At 36.7% G+C, this 14509-nt stretch overlaps 2 protein-coding genes and 1 long non-coding RNA gene across 3 annotated transcripts; 1 reads left to right on the top strand and 2 right to left on the bottom strand.

Moving 5' to 3' along the window:
* Positions 1–3551: 3551 nt before the first annotated feature.
* Positions 3552–4183, bottom strand: LOC131651360 (uncharacterized). The gene is made up of 2 exons (XM_058921025.1): positions 4049–4183; positions 3552–3950 (listed from the first exon to the last, which is right to left on the bottom strand). The coding sequence occupies exons 1-2, from the start codon at positions 4181–4183 to the stop codon at positions 3552–3554; spliced, it is 534 nt and encodes a 177-aa protein (XP_058777008.1).
* A 97-nt stretch (positions 4184–4280) lies between these two features.
* LOC131651351 (uncharacterized) lies at positions 4281–5889 on the bottom strand. The gene is made up of 3 exons (XM_058921018.1): positions 5584–5889; positions 4983–5536; positions 4281–4875 (listed from the first exon to the last, which is right to left on the bottom strand). The coding sequence occupies exons 1-3, from the start codon at positions 5887–5889 to the stop codon at positions 4281–4283; spliced, it is 1455 nt and encodes a 484-aa protein (XP_058777001.1).
* A 7005-nt stretch (positions 5890–12894) lies between these two features.
* LOC131614244 (uncharacterized) lies at positions 12895–13561 on the top strand. Its single transcript, XR_009287637.1, has 3 exons — positions 12895–13088; positions 13163–13420; positions 13508–13561. It is a non-coding gene; the product is annotated as an uncharacterized LOC131614244 (long non-coding RNA).
* The last annotated feature ends 948 nt before the right edge of the window (positions 13562–14509 follow it).

Genomic DNA, 14509 nt, shown 5'->3' with positions numbered 1-14509 from the left:
AACACCTAGCAACTATGGATGTGTTGACATGTCCAGCATGCAGAATGTTACCATTTTTTGCCTCAAGATTATATAAACCACTTAGGTCTCTGCAGAATCCGCACCACTTTCACTCATCTACTCTCACAAGAATCCTTTTGTAATCAACTTCCAAATTTTCATCCTTCAACAATGTCTGTCCTAACAATGGGCGAAACACACAGAGGAACCCCCCAGAACATCGCTACCTTCGTAAGTATATTAGTATTACTTTAACAGCATGCAACTGTCCGTGATCAACTAACTGATTTTTTTTGGCATACATACTATTTTCAGAACGCTCAACGTTTTCGCACTCGTAGTCACTCTACCATCGCTCCGGACGACCGCATTATGCCATACCTGAACGTTGCTGGTTTCGGTCCGATTAGCAGAATCGTCGAGTCTTCTATTGACCACAAGTTTGTTCTTGCGTTGCTAGAACGCTGGAGGCCAGAGACACACACCTTCCATCTTCCAACAGGGGAGTGCACCATCACCCTTGAAGATGTTCATATGCTACTTGGCCTTCCTGTTGATGGTAAGGCAATTAATGGCTGTGTTATGCAGGCGAATTCCTTATGCTTTCAGGCAATTGGGATAGACTTGATAGATGGAGCAGTTGGTGCTAGGGGGCAAGGTGTTAACCTTAAGAGGTTAAGGACTTATTATGACAATTTTCACTTGAATGATGCGTCTCCCCAAGAGACCATACTCCAGAAAACTAGGTGTTACCTACTATTGCTTATTGGAAACGTTTTGTTCCCAGATAGCACTGGTAACACTGTTAACTTTATGTATCTTCGTTTACTAATGGATTTTACTAGAGTTGGTCTGTACAGCTGGGGGTCTGCAGTTCTGGCTACGGTGTACCAATCACTGTGCAAGAACGCAAGAGCTGAGTCCTGCACATTCTATGGATGCGCCCTGTTGGTGCAGGTGTGGGGGTGGTGGAGGATGCCCATACTGGCCCCGGTTAACAATGGAAGTTGGGACTTTCCGTATGCCCTGAGGTAAGTTTTTAGTATACCATTTTTTCCTAACACATTCTACTCCGTTCTAACTAAATCATTATATTTTCGTTGTAGATTTTGTGTGAAAAAAATGGACTTCACACTTAATCCGCGGTCTAATATCACAATGTACCGCACGCTAATTGATCACCTTGGACCCCATCAAGTATTATCTCTAATTCTTTTCTTTTTTTTTTAAGTATTTTCTATAAATAATTTTTCCCGACGTAATGTATAACTCTCATGCATGCAGTTCATATGGCGACCGTATCTCGAGTGCGAGTATGAGCCTAGAGCTCAGGATGCAGAAATTTGGACGACAAAGTGTTGCTTAATCCGGTACAACATCATAGAAATGCATCAAAGTGACCGGGTAATGCTTCAGTTTGGGATGCGTCAACGGATACCCGACCCTCCAGTTGACTTAGGAGTGTGGCACCTCAGAAGAGTTAACCATCAATGGACACACCAAAACTGGAAGGATTTTGCACCCGATCACCGCCAGATGTGGAAGGACCGTCGCCAGTATGTCCTGAACTTCCCCGTCAGTGACCATGAAATGAAACCTTCTCCTGAATACATGAGTTGGTATCGTACAGCCACATCCCCTAACTTGTTTCTTGCAGCTCCGTTCTATTTAATTGATCCCCGTGCACAGAACTACATCTTGCCACAACAACAACAACCGGAAGAGGAACAACAACAACAACAACAACTCCGTCAACAACAACGACAACAACAACGACAACAACGCCTACAACAACGCCAACAACAACTCCAACAACAGCAACAACAACAACAACTCCAGGAACAACAACAACTCCAACAACAACAACAAAGTCTTTTCAGTACTCCATCCCGTTCCGCACGCAACTACCGCCAATCAAATATTTTCCAATCCCAATCTCAACCATTACAAGAATATGAAGACCACCATCATTCCTCGGACCAATATCAGACCCATTCACAACCATTCGGATTTGCAGCATTTGTAGGGTCCACAAGGGGATTCGGCCAAAACCTAACTCCCGGTTCATCTAGCCTTCATCTTAGTCCCGACGATGGTCCTCATGGTGAATCCTCTTACCGTGGCACCCCCTCCGGCTTCGCAACACCTTCAAACCAATTCGGCTTTAATCAGGGTAGTTCTAGTGCTGCTAGATGCTATGAACCCGAAGTCTTTTCCCAACCCACTCCACCAACACGACTTAACACATTTGAAGGGATGGGTAACCGACTTTACAACAGCGGTTTTCCGGATAATTATGGGGGCGTCGACGAATTCATAGACAGCGATCCACGAGACATCCCAATTCCGGGCCCAGTAACACAAACACAACAAGAAGCACAAAGGGGCAGAGGTAGGGGCAGAGCTAGGGAAAGGGGTGGTGCCAATATTCGCGGCGGGATCAACGATCGCGGCAAACGTGTCATAACAAGACGAAATTGCGGAACGGATGGCTATCTTGGCGATGGACGCCATTGATCATATTGTTGTATTTTCTTTAATCAATTGTGTCGCTGTATCGTTTCTCTAATTATCTGTAATCGATGTTTCGTTCCTTTAATATAATGCACCAATGTTATATTTTCGGTTAACAAATGTCAATTTACCTTTTGTGTACCTCATTTTTAAGACTAAAAAATTATTTTGAAAATTTGTTTATATAAGTATTTTAACTAATTAAATAAAAATGGAATTTTTATAATATATATATTATCAAAATCTTAACTAAAAAAAATAGAAAAAAAAATGAAAAAAAAAGGGTTAGCCTTATGCGCCAAATGCAATGGCTATTAGGGCAAAAAGTAGCCTAATGCGCCATTCCATTTGGCGCCAACACTCAATGTTTTAGGGTGAGCCAAATGGTTTGGCGCATACACCCAATATCAACACTTATACGCCATTTGGTTTGGCGCATCCATGTCCCTAGGGTCCCAAACCTAGACAGTTTGGTAAATACCCCGAAATTATGATTTTTTTGGTAATTTTTTTATTAAACATGGTTAATTAAAATTTTTTTCTCATATATTTCATATAATTTTTTTTTTGGTTATTACTATATAAATTTAAAATGCATATTATACATATATTGTTTAGAATATATTTAGAGTCCATAATATTTTGATATAGTGAAAGATTAGTTAATGTTTATAGCTCATAACATTATTTATAATGACATCAATGTGCCAAATTTATTAGCATGACACTTCTGATAACTCTTTATCACATGTTTATATAATAAGATTCATCGTTGAATAATTGAATTAAAAATTATTATGATATAGATTATGTCAGTAAAATTTAACATCAATCGAAAATCATTTAATATGTCAATGATATGCATAAAAATGAAGGCTTACAAAACTTCAACAAAACCGTTAATTTTGATCATTCTCTTTAACATATCAAAAGATTTCCGATTAATGTTAAATTTTATGGACATGATCTATATGATGTTAGCTTTCAATTCAACAGTAAATTTTGCTATACGGATATGCGGTAAAGAAGTCATTGAATCACACATCGTTGATCTTGTTGCGCAAATTAGACTTGATAATCTTCATTGCTGAAAAAGCTCTTTCAACAGATGCTGTCGACACCGGCAATATCAAAGCCAACTCAATGACCTTGTAAACCAATGGAAATACCAAATGTTTCTCAGTTTGGACCATCTTCATAGCCAAACTTTGAACATCTTCACAAGAAGTAAAAGAAGCATGCCTTTTCACTTGATGTACATAAGTCTCAAGTTGCTCCCTTATTGTTCCACAGTCATCATCAGAAAAGTCTGCATGATAAACATTAGTAAGACGAGCAAGCTTATCAACATCAAACTTAGAAAAAGAGTTCTTAGGTTCAAGACATGAGAAGCAATCCAGCACAACGTTACTTCCTTCACAAAACCGGTGATCCATCTCCACACATATTTTGTCAATAGCAACATAAAAAATCTTTGCACGGTAATGGTGAAGATTAGTGACAGTCCTCCCTTCTCTTCTTGAACGTCCCAAACCGGTATTTCTTCATCCATATTTGGCACCGGAATACTTTGAGCAAAACAAAATTCTTGGACATCACTAAATAAATCATTCCAACCACACTCTCTCAATATAGCCAATCGAGCTTTAACATCATCAACTAATTCCATAGCAATCACAATATTAAGATCTTTTGTTTGCAATATTTTTGAAAGTTCAGTAGTGATACCAAACAACTTTAACATGAGCTTCAAAATGAAAGCAAATTTAAAGCTCTCCACCCGCCGCTTGAGATGGTTCACGTCCATCTTCATCAACAATACTAAGCACCTCTAACACGGAGGACCACATCTGATCCAAACGAATCAAGGTAGTATAATGTGAATCCCATCTAGTATCTCCGGGTCTAGCGAGACTAGATGATTGGTGCAAACCCTTTCCTTGAGATATCTCACCACTCTCAAGTTTATTCAAAATATCTTGGTGTTGTGCCTCCTTCAAAGCATCCTTTCTCTTGCAAGATGCACTTGTTGTGGTTACAATCAAGGAGATGTACTCAAAGAAATCATGAATAGATGAGCAACTACTAGCAACAAACACAACCACCAATTGCAAACGGTGAGCATAACAATGGACATAGAAAGCATAAGGGTTTTCATCTATAATCTTTCTTTGTAAACCATTAAACTCACCTCTCATATTTGAAGCCCCATCATATCCTTGCCCTCGTATCTTTGAAATAGATAACGTATGACGATCGAGAATACCATAAAGAGCATCCTTTAGTGCCTCTGATGTAGTATATTTGACATGATGTAGAGCAATAAATTGTTCCATAACTTTCCCTTTGTCATTCAAGAACCTAGAAAAATAAGTAAAAATTCAAATGTATTCGTCTATGTTTGAATGAAATTTACAAGTTTAAGTTAATAATTGTAGTATTTTCAATAACAAACTCATTGTACTAACCTCAACATCACTGCCATTTGTTCTTTGACAGATATATCACGTGACTCATCAATAAGCACAGAGAATTGTCTATCACCAAGCTCTTCCATAATCACCTTCGTAACTTCATGTGCACAACACGTTGCAAGCTCCTTTTGAATGTCACCAGAAGTCATAGTGCAATTTTTTGGACCACAATCAAAAGCATCTCTTACTTTTTCATCATTAGATTTTACCCAATCCACCATCTCTCTAAAATTTCTCTTGTTTAGAGAAGTAGAGCTTTCATCATGGCCACGAAAAGCAATGCCTTGTGCTAAGAGATATCTAGTACAATCTAAAGAACAAGTTAAACGAATCTTATACAATTCTTCTGATTTCCTAGTTGCTCTAGCAAAGATACTTGTCACACTTTGTCTTTTATTATTATAATCATCATAGTGCTTCACACATGAGTTGTGCTTACTATCATGACTACCAATATGATCTTTAAAGCCTTTAGATGCATGCTTCCAATCCTGAAATCCGTCTTTGTTGAAGACTTCATAACCAAAGTGTTCGGCCCTCCCGGGAGGCTTAAAGAGAAAGCAATAGAAACAATAAGTTGCATCCTTCGACTCACTGTATTCAATCCATGTATAATTCTTATACCATGCTTTACAAAATGCTCTTGAATACTTCCAAATTGAGTACGAGGAAATCTTGCTAAATCTGGTTGCGTTAGACCCTTCAATATATATGCCCTCCTCACTTGGTCTTGAATATCCGGAGCATACTCATGAATTTGTTTCCTACATCTTGGATCACGCACAATCTCATTTGGATTAAACTGGTTGGCCACATTAGGGGGTGTTTCTTCTACTTCGACTTCCGGTTGCTTAACATTCATTTTCTCAATACTTGTTCTAGGAACCAAAAACCTCCTCATCTCTGAAACGAATTTGTAAGTAAACAATTTATAACACACAAATTGACGAGACCGAATAATTAAATAAAATAAATAATTCATAACAGCAAAATTAAAAGAATATTTTATTATTATGAATGACCTATTAAATTAACCAAAATCTTTGATACTATATTTGAACCCCCAAAAAAAATAGAGTTTCTGTTAAAATAAAAACTACAATATAAATATTAGAAGAAAAATTGAACTATCATTCATTCTAAATTAAACTATGTAAAATTGACCTATATTGAAATTGAACTATGTAAAATTGACCTATATTAAACTATGTTAAAGCAAGATACATATGAAATAAGAAACTGAACTATGAAATTGACAATAAATTGAAACATGCAAATTGAACTATTGTTATAACATAATATAATACTAGTATTGTATTACTATAATATCTAATAAGAAGACAATTAGACAAATTAAAAAGATATTATCCTCTGCTAGTGTGCTGGAAAGTGACGTATTGGAGAGAGGAATAGGAAAAGTGACGTATTGGAGAGAATAGGAACAGGCAGGGGCGGTTCAAAATCAGAGATACAGAGAGGGAGAGGGTTTTTCGGTACTGTTTAGTTTTGTTCTTTTTTAATTTTTGTTTTAAGTAATAAATAATTAATTGGATTGGGCCTGTCTGGACCATTGAGTATTCATCTGTTTTAATTTTTACACCCTTATTTTTACTAATTTTGCCCCTAGTTTCCTTTAAAAATCGGCTATTAAATTTGGGGGAATACAAAGAAAATAGGGGTTGAGCCCGGGCGCGTGCCCGAGCTTGCTGGGCTATAGAACCGCCCCTGTGTATATATATATTGTGTGTGTGTGTGTGTGTGTTTTACAGTGATTTCTAGTAAATAACCGCTAGTCCTCCAAATCAAATACTTTGGTAACTTACTGGATCGACTAGATTGATCTTAGGACACATGTCTAAGTTTTTATGATTATGCTTGTAATTGAACTCATGTTCCGACACAATTGCTTCTCTAATGAGTATACTAAAGTTTTTCTTGAAGATAATAAATGACAAGAATGTAAAGTAAAACAATTCGACTGCTGAAAGTAAATGACTGAAAATGATAAAGGCTTCGATTGAAAAATAAAGGATATGTAAATAGTATGTAAAAGACTTTGTATTGATAAAATAAATGACTTTGAAAAGACAACAATGGTGTTTCTTATATGTACATTCTTTGTAACTCTTTTCTTTAACACTGGTACTTTGAGTATATTGAGTAATTTGTACAAAATGAACACCTTGAATCCTAACATTAAGATTCCTATTCATACTAATTCGACCCTAACAGTCTTTCTCCGGGAACATGCCACGTTCGATGTTTGCATGATTCTTTCGAATAATGGACCTCAACGCGTCTCTACAGATAAAATACTTCAATTTGAATGCAAATTCTTCCTGGTTCGCAGGCGTCAAGTCTTCGACGTATTGTATCCAAATGACTTCAAATTTAAATCCATTAATGAACACAATTCGACTCGACCCTCTTGTCCTTAAGACAATTTGGGATTTTGTCTAAACTTGTCCAATTAAGGTCCAAAGCCCTAAAATACTCTTATTCACTTTCGACCCAGCTATATCGAAATTACCAGTCAACAGAGAGAGAGAGAGAGAGAGCTATTCTTACTAAGTTATCAAGACTTACTCCACATTTTGACCATTAATTCTTCTCAATCTAATGGTTAAAATTAATGAGTATTAGTATTCTCTCTTCATATTTAATTACTCATTATTTTAGCCATTAAATTGAACAAATTATCAAGATGTAGAGTAAGTCTTGATAATATATATTAATTTGAGTTTTGCTAACCAGTGCCCTCAGGGCAATGGTTAAACATTCCAAAAAAAGAAAATATTTGATATAAAATATAATATTTCAATTTTTGAGACATTAAATACACAGATTACCGAGATAAATTACTATTTTAAAATCTTAATCATTGCCCTGAGGGCACTGGTTAGCATTTCCCTATTAATTTTAGGATAAATGATCAATGATATATATAGTTCTCGAGTTTCGAGTAAATCAAAATTTTGACACTGAATCAGCAAAGGGAAATTTAATGTTATTTTTGTTTTAGTGTTCCTTACATTATGTAAATGAATAAATGCACAGTTAGATATGGATAAAAAATTAATATCTACTTATTTATAAATATTTAGATGAAGTGGACGAGTTTATTAGGATTGTTGATGCTTATGAAAAAAAAGTAAGTTTGCGATATTTACTAATAACATTGTTATAATGAAATTTAATAAATGCGGTTTGGTTCGGTTTGGTTTCTTATAAATATTTTATCAAGTCATACATACACATATAGATGACAACATAACTTTATATTTAGACATTTATACGCTATCAAATAACAACAAAACTCGTCATATTTTGACAACAATGGGAGGAGCAACCCTTTTGCTCTATATTAATTCCATTGCCTATTTAAAAAAACAAAAGTGGAATAATATACATAAAATAATAGCATCACTACGCCAAATTTGAATTTTAGCAGCACCCCTACGAAAGCGCTTTTAGGAAAAGTGTTGCTATAGGCTTCGCTAAAAACAAAATAAAAAAACACGGGAAAAAAGCGCTGGTAAAGGGGGGGTTACGAAAGCGCTTTCAAAAAGCGCCGCTATAGGGGGATTTATGAAAGCGCTTTAACAAAAGCGCTGGTAAAGGGGGGGTACGAGGGCGCTTTTAGAAAGCGCTGCTATAGGGGGGTATGAAAGCGCTTTGTTAAAAGCACTGGTAAAGGGGGGTAATGAAAGCGCTTTGTTAAAAGCGCTGGTAAAGGGGGGGTACGAGAGCGATTTTACCCAAAGCGCTGTCTAAGCCCATTTAATTAAAACAAAAAAAATAAATGCTTCAGACAGATTCATTATTCTATTTTTCATCCCAAATCCCTAATTAATTCATTTTCACTATTTTCTATAGTAGTACGAACTCTCTCTTCTCCGGTGCCCCTCTTTTTCGCTCACACTCTCTCCGTCGTCCCTCTGTTTCGCTCACCCTCTCTCCGCTGTCCCCAGCTTTGATCGTCCCTCTCTCCGTCATCCCTCTCACTGTCGTCCCTCTCTCTGTCGTCCCTCCCTTCGTCCGTCACGAGAACTACTCCCTCCGGCCAAGAGCACTACTCCCTCCGACCGCAATCACCGCCACGGCATCAGGTAAACTCGTCCTCACGATATAGACATGTTAGTGTAATAGTCAATGGTTTTATTGTTAAGTTAATTGTTGACAGATTTTCTTAGGATAGGTTTTGAGTGTAATTGAGGTGAGTGGTTAACTATTATGTAGTTAGTGTCCCTGAATCCCTTGAATGTGTCCCTGAATGGATTTCCTTGTTTTATTTCTGTTGTGTATTGCCTTTGAACTTGTGAACTTGATGTGTTTGATACTTGTTAGGAGTGAATATTTAGATTTTGAACAAAAATAATGGTTGGACTGTATGGCATGAACTGAGTTGATGTAGTTTAAATGTATGCTTGTTTTTATTTTGATGTGCATTTGCACTGGCTTTTGCTCTGATCCGCAATTGATGAAGTATGTTTTTTGTTGATTGTATAATCCTAGTGAGGGAAATTGTAGTGATGAGAATTGAAGAAGAAAAGTAAGCAAAATGATAGAGTGTTGAGTTTCCATAGGAAGAGAGGGAAATTGTGTTTGGTTGATGATTATTTTGAATCTATGATAGTATTGATGATTGCAATTATTAGTCGTTAGTAGAAGACTTCGATAAGTAGAAGACTTAATTTATGGTCTGTGTGAGAAATGAGCTTTGAATTTTCTTCATCCTTGTCAGTTCTATTCTTACTTTTCTACTTTATTTGGAAACTATATATGAGAAATGTAAAATGAAACTTCCCTGTACGTTAAAATGTTATTCTATTCAAACTTAAACAATAGAAAATTCATTATAATCAGACATCAACAACAATAACATGGCTTAAAATCCATGATCTATTCTTGTCTCTCCATGCCTAGACGAGTTTTTATGTAACCCAAGAGTAGCCTCTACATATTCAATCATTCCACCGCTAAGTTTAGAATTCTATTTCCAGTGATGTTTATATAAAAGTATAGTTAGAAATTTATAACAAACTAAAAAATTACTACATAAATATAGCTAGGTGGTAATGCACGTTAAAGCCGAAAATACAAGTAGAAAAGTTAAGCCGAAAGTAGGAGTTGGAAAGTTATCAGCCATGGGGTGGGATAATGATGTATCCAAATCCAAACAAGTTGTAAATTGTGTAAATTGTTAGATAATGCTGATTTTTTACAACTCAGCATCTTTTGAAAGTTGACAAAGCATCTTTTTTAAATATGTTTAGCACCATGTACATATAATGGTGATTTTTTACAATGCTGTTATGATTCTTGATGTCAATGTTGTTAATCGTTAAGTGATAAACTTACTAACTTTGTGTATTTGCTATAGGGGTTACTTGTGAAGAGTGAAAGTTTGATAGTTTTCAAGAATCTTACATTGTGTGGGTCTAGAAGTTGCTTACTTCTATACAGGTAAATAATTGTTCTCTCTCGCCAAAGTAATATGTTGCGTTTTATTGCTTCGGATTTATTCCGTGTATACTTTGCGTTTTGACAGAAACACATTATAACATTTTGTGCCTTAATAATTAGTTGTTTTTGTTTAGCTTAATTAAGACATGGATAAGACATGGATGAATTCAAACCGATTGTCGAAAGAGTACGAGAAAGGGGTATGGGAATTCATTAAGTTTGCGGTTGCGCATGCCGAAGACCCGATTCGAATGACGTGTCCTTGCTTGGGTTGCTTTTATGGGGGTAAGGTTGACGGGAATCAGTTGGCATCACATTTACTACGGTTTGGAATTGATAGAAGTTATACATGTTGGAATTTGCATGGTGAGAAAAGTAACGAGAATGTTGAGTCGATGTGTAATACGACGTATGCTTCAAACGACTATTGCACAGACACATACGATTATGATCGAGTCGAAGAGATTGCAGAAGCGCTTGAAGAAGATCTTAAGAATTGTCCCAAAATGTTCGAGAGGTTGGTAAGCGATGCAGAGAAACAGTTGTATGATGGTTGTACAAAATTCACAAGATTGTCTGCGGTGTTAAAGTTGTACAACTTAAAGGCGGACAATGGATGGTCGGATAAAAGTTTCAGAGAGTTATTAGCCCTTATAAAAGATATGCTACCAGAGGATAATGTTCTTCCCAATTGAACGTATGAGGCCAAAAAGATGTTGTCCTCTATTGGCATGAGCTATGATAAGATACATGCATGTCCAAACGATTGCGTTTTGTTTCGAAACGAGTATGCAGCGTTGAATGAGTGTCCTAAATGCGGTGCCCCTCGATATAAGAAAAAGTTGTCTCCGGCCAAAGTCTTATGGTATTTTCCTATAATTCTGAGATTTAGACGCATGTATCATAGTGAAACCGATTCAAGACACTTGACTTGGCATGCAGATGAAAGAATTATTGATGGAAAGTTGCGACATCTGGCAGACTCACCACAGTGGATGAAAGTTGATAGTGATTATCCTGAATTTGGAAAAGAAGCAAGAAACCTTCGCTTGTCATTGTCTACTGATGGAATGAACCCGCATGGTATTCAAAGTATCTCGCATAGCACCTGGCCTGTGATTCTTATGATTTATAACCTACCTCCGTGGCTATGTATGAAGCGTATGTACATGATGTTATCTATGTTAATTTATGGGCCTAAACAACCAGGGAATGACATAGACGTATACTTGGCACCCTTAATCGAAGATTTAAAGTTTTTGTGGGAGAACGGTGTGGAGGTTTACGATGGGTATAGGAAAGAAAGTTTCAACTTGAGGGCGATGTTGTTTGGAACAATTATTGATTTTCCAACATACGGAAATCTATCAGGGTATAGCAATAAAGGTCAAAAAGCGTGTCCTGTTTGTGAAGATGAAACCGATATGACACGATTGGATCTTCGTCAGAAGAATGTCTTTCTCGGTCATCGTAAATTCTTAAATTCTAATCATCACTACCGTGGATGGAGAAAAGCATTCAATAGAAAGGCCGAACAACGTACAGCCCCGCCTTTTTTGACAAATGATCAAATTTTTGAAAAGGTGAAAGATGTGAGCACTCAGTTTGGCAAGCCTTTTGCATATTTACTTGTCAAGGGTGGGTGGAAGAAGAAGTCAATTTTTTTTGAACTTCCGTATTGGAAGTCGCTGTACGTAAGACATTTCCTCGATGTTATGCATATTGAAAAAAATGTATTTGACAGAGTTATAGGTACGTTACTCAATATACAAGGAAAGTCTAAGGATGGCCTTAACATAAGGAAGGACGTGGTAAACATGGGAATGAGAGCTGAATTGAGACCCGTGACGAAAGGAAGACGAACATATCTGCCACCTGCTGTTTACACTCTATCTAGAAAGTAGAAGAAAACATTGTGTAAGTTCCTCAGTGAAGTTAAAGTTCCAGAAGGCTACTCATCAGATATTAGAAGACTTATGTCCATGAAAGACCTCAAGTTAAAGAGTTTGAAGACGCATGATTGCCATGTTATAATGGAACATTTTTTACCAATAGGTATACGTTCTATTCTGCTAGAAAAAGTAAGAAGCGCAATAACTAAACTATGTTTTTTCTTCAGGTCAATTTGCAGTAAGGTGATCGATCCCGCGATCTTACCAACATTGCAAAAAGAGATAGTTGTTACTTTATGTGATCTTGAAATGTATTTTCCTCCCTCGTTTTTTGACATAACGGTTCATCTAGTCGTCCATCTTGTGAAAGAGACACAATTGTGTGGACCAGCTTATATGAGATGGATGTACCCTGCTGAACGTTATATGAAAATATTAAAAGGGTACGTGAAAAACAGAAGTCGACCGGAGGGTTGTATTTAGTAGAGCACTAGATGTTCTTGAGTATCCCGATCGGGTGAGGGGTAAAGGTCATGGTGTGACTCCGACCTCTTTCTATAAGTATTCTAGGAGAAGAAATCCTACCAATGAAGAAGTGTTGCAAAAATTGCAGGTATTACAAGCACAAGTCTCTGAATTGCAAAGAGATAAAGAGATGTATATGAGAGAAAAGTGCAATACTTCATTGGTGAAAGAAACTAGTGATAAAGCTAGTATCAACTGTTAAAGAAAATTTCCCGAGGTAATTATAAATTCTTTTTTCTTACAATTGTTCTATTTTATTAATGATAATGACTATATTTATTATTGGTTTAGGGCATTTCATTTTGCCAACTATACTTATCGTCACCGAATCATCGCCTAGTTGGCAAGGGAAAAGTGCACAACACTTTGGGAGATTTACTTCACCATAGACCGCTCCCGGATGGACACCTGAAAGTATCAGTTGATGTGGTATTAGATCATGATGCGGTGCTACCGGTACCCGACATGGTCTCAGAGACAACATTGCTGCGAGATGAAATAGGGCCATTTGTTGCATGACCCTCGGAGCTAATTTTCATTGGTGATGAGGTATGTTGAAAACCATTATGAATCATTTAGTTTTCGAATGTCAATTTTGAACCGTTACGTTAACTATTTTTTACATGATAATTTTAGACTACTCCTACAAAACCCACAATTAAGGGTAAAGGGATTTTGCAGGAGGACGAGTCTGTTGAATCACTGAAAGAGGTACATTTAAAGTGTTAATATATGATCTGAATCTAAAACTGCATGATTTTATAATTTACCTAAGTTATATGATTTTTAGGTATCTGCTCGAGGGTCACAACAAGTGACGCAACAAGTTTGTAGCGTACCGCCCAAGGAAAAGGGTCCTCCGAAGGCCGTGGCAAAAAGAGGTGCTTTTGTGCCTCGATACCGACAAACTCTCGAAACACTTATTGATATGTCAGATTTGAAGGACGGTTGTCTCCGTGAAATTGCTATGGATGAAGCAGTCTTTGGTATTGAATTCTCTGTGCATGTTGGACTAGAAGACATGAAAGAGATTTTTAAGCAAGACCAATTAGGCGTCAGTAATGTTCACTCATACATCCGGTAATCCGATTTATTATTTAATTAGTTGTGAGATTGATCTAAGTATATTATTTAATGAGTTGAACAATTTATTTACACATTTCAATGAAAACAGTCTAATATTTATTATGTTTTTATTTAAGGTTGTTGTATGACAAATGGTTGCGCGGGACTGAATTTTCAAACAGCTTCCATTTCGTGTCTTCCTCCCATTGCAGCGGACAGACAATTGCTACGGAACCGGATTCAGTTAGATAGTGCTTAGTCGATAAATTCACGTGGTCCGGCAGTACAGAAAGCATGTGTCTCTGGGCGTATAATACTCGACCAGTGGGGTTAGTTTTTCATTCTTGGTTCATCTAATCTTTGTTTCTTTTGTGTAGCAAATCTTTCATATAAACTATTGTTTTAATTTATAGAGCACACTGGTTGTTGCTTGCTATCAACCATATAAAAGAAGTGGTATATTTTCTAAATTCGGTAGATGGTGAGTGGACAAATTATCCGGCTATGAAGTCAACGATTGATACGTAAGTGAGATCGTTCTAAATATTCGTGTATATTTATATATTTAATTAT

Source organism: Vicia villosa, linkage group LG1 (genome assembly GCF_029867415.1).
Source record: "Vicia villosa cultivar HV-30 ecotype Madison, WI linkage group LG1, Vvil1.0, whole genome shotgun sequence".
Taxonomy (NCBI): domain Eukaryota; kingdom Viridiplantae; phylum Streptophyta; class Magnoliopsida; order Fabales; family Fabaceae; genus Vicia; species Vicia villosa.
This window is presented reverse-complemented; position numbering and strand designations above follow the sequence as displayed.

Coding starts and splice junctions, on each gene's coding strand:
- LOC131651360 (XM_058921025.1), bottom strand. CDS start 4,183: ATGGAATTAGTTGATGATGTTAAAGCTCGATTGGCTATATTGAGAGAG. Junction 3,951..4,048: donor ATATGGATGAAGAAATACCG/GTTTGGGACGTT, acceptor ATATGTGTGGAG/ATGGATCACCGGTTTTGTGA.
- LOC131651351 (XM_058921018.1), bottom strand. CDS start 5,889: ATGAGGAGGTTTTTGGTTCCTAGAACAAGTATTGAGAAAATGAATGTT. Junction 5,537..5,583: donor TTATACATGGATTGAATACA/GTGAGTCGAAGG, acceptor TTTCTCTTTAAG/CCTCCCGGGAGGGCCGAACA. Junction 4,876..4,982: donor CAAATGGCAGTGATGTTGAG/GTTAGTACAATG, acceptor TTATTTTTCTAG/GTTCTTGAATGACAAAGGGA.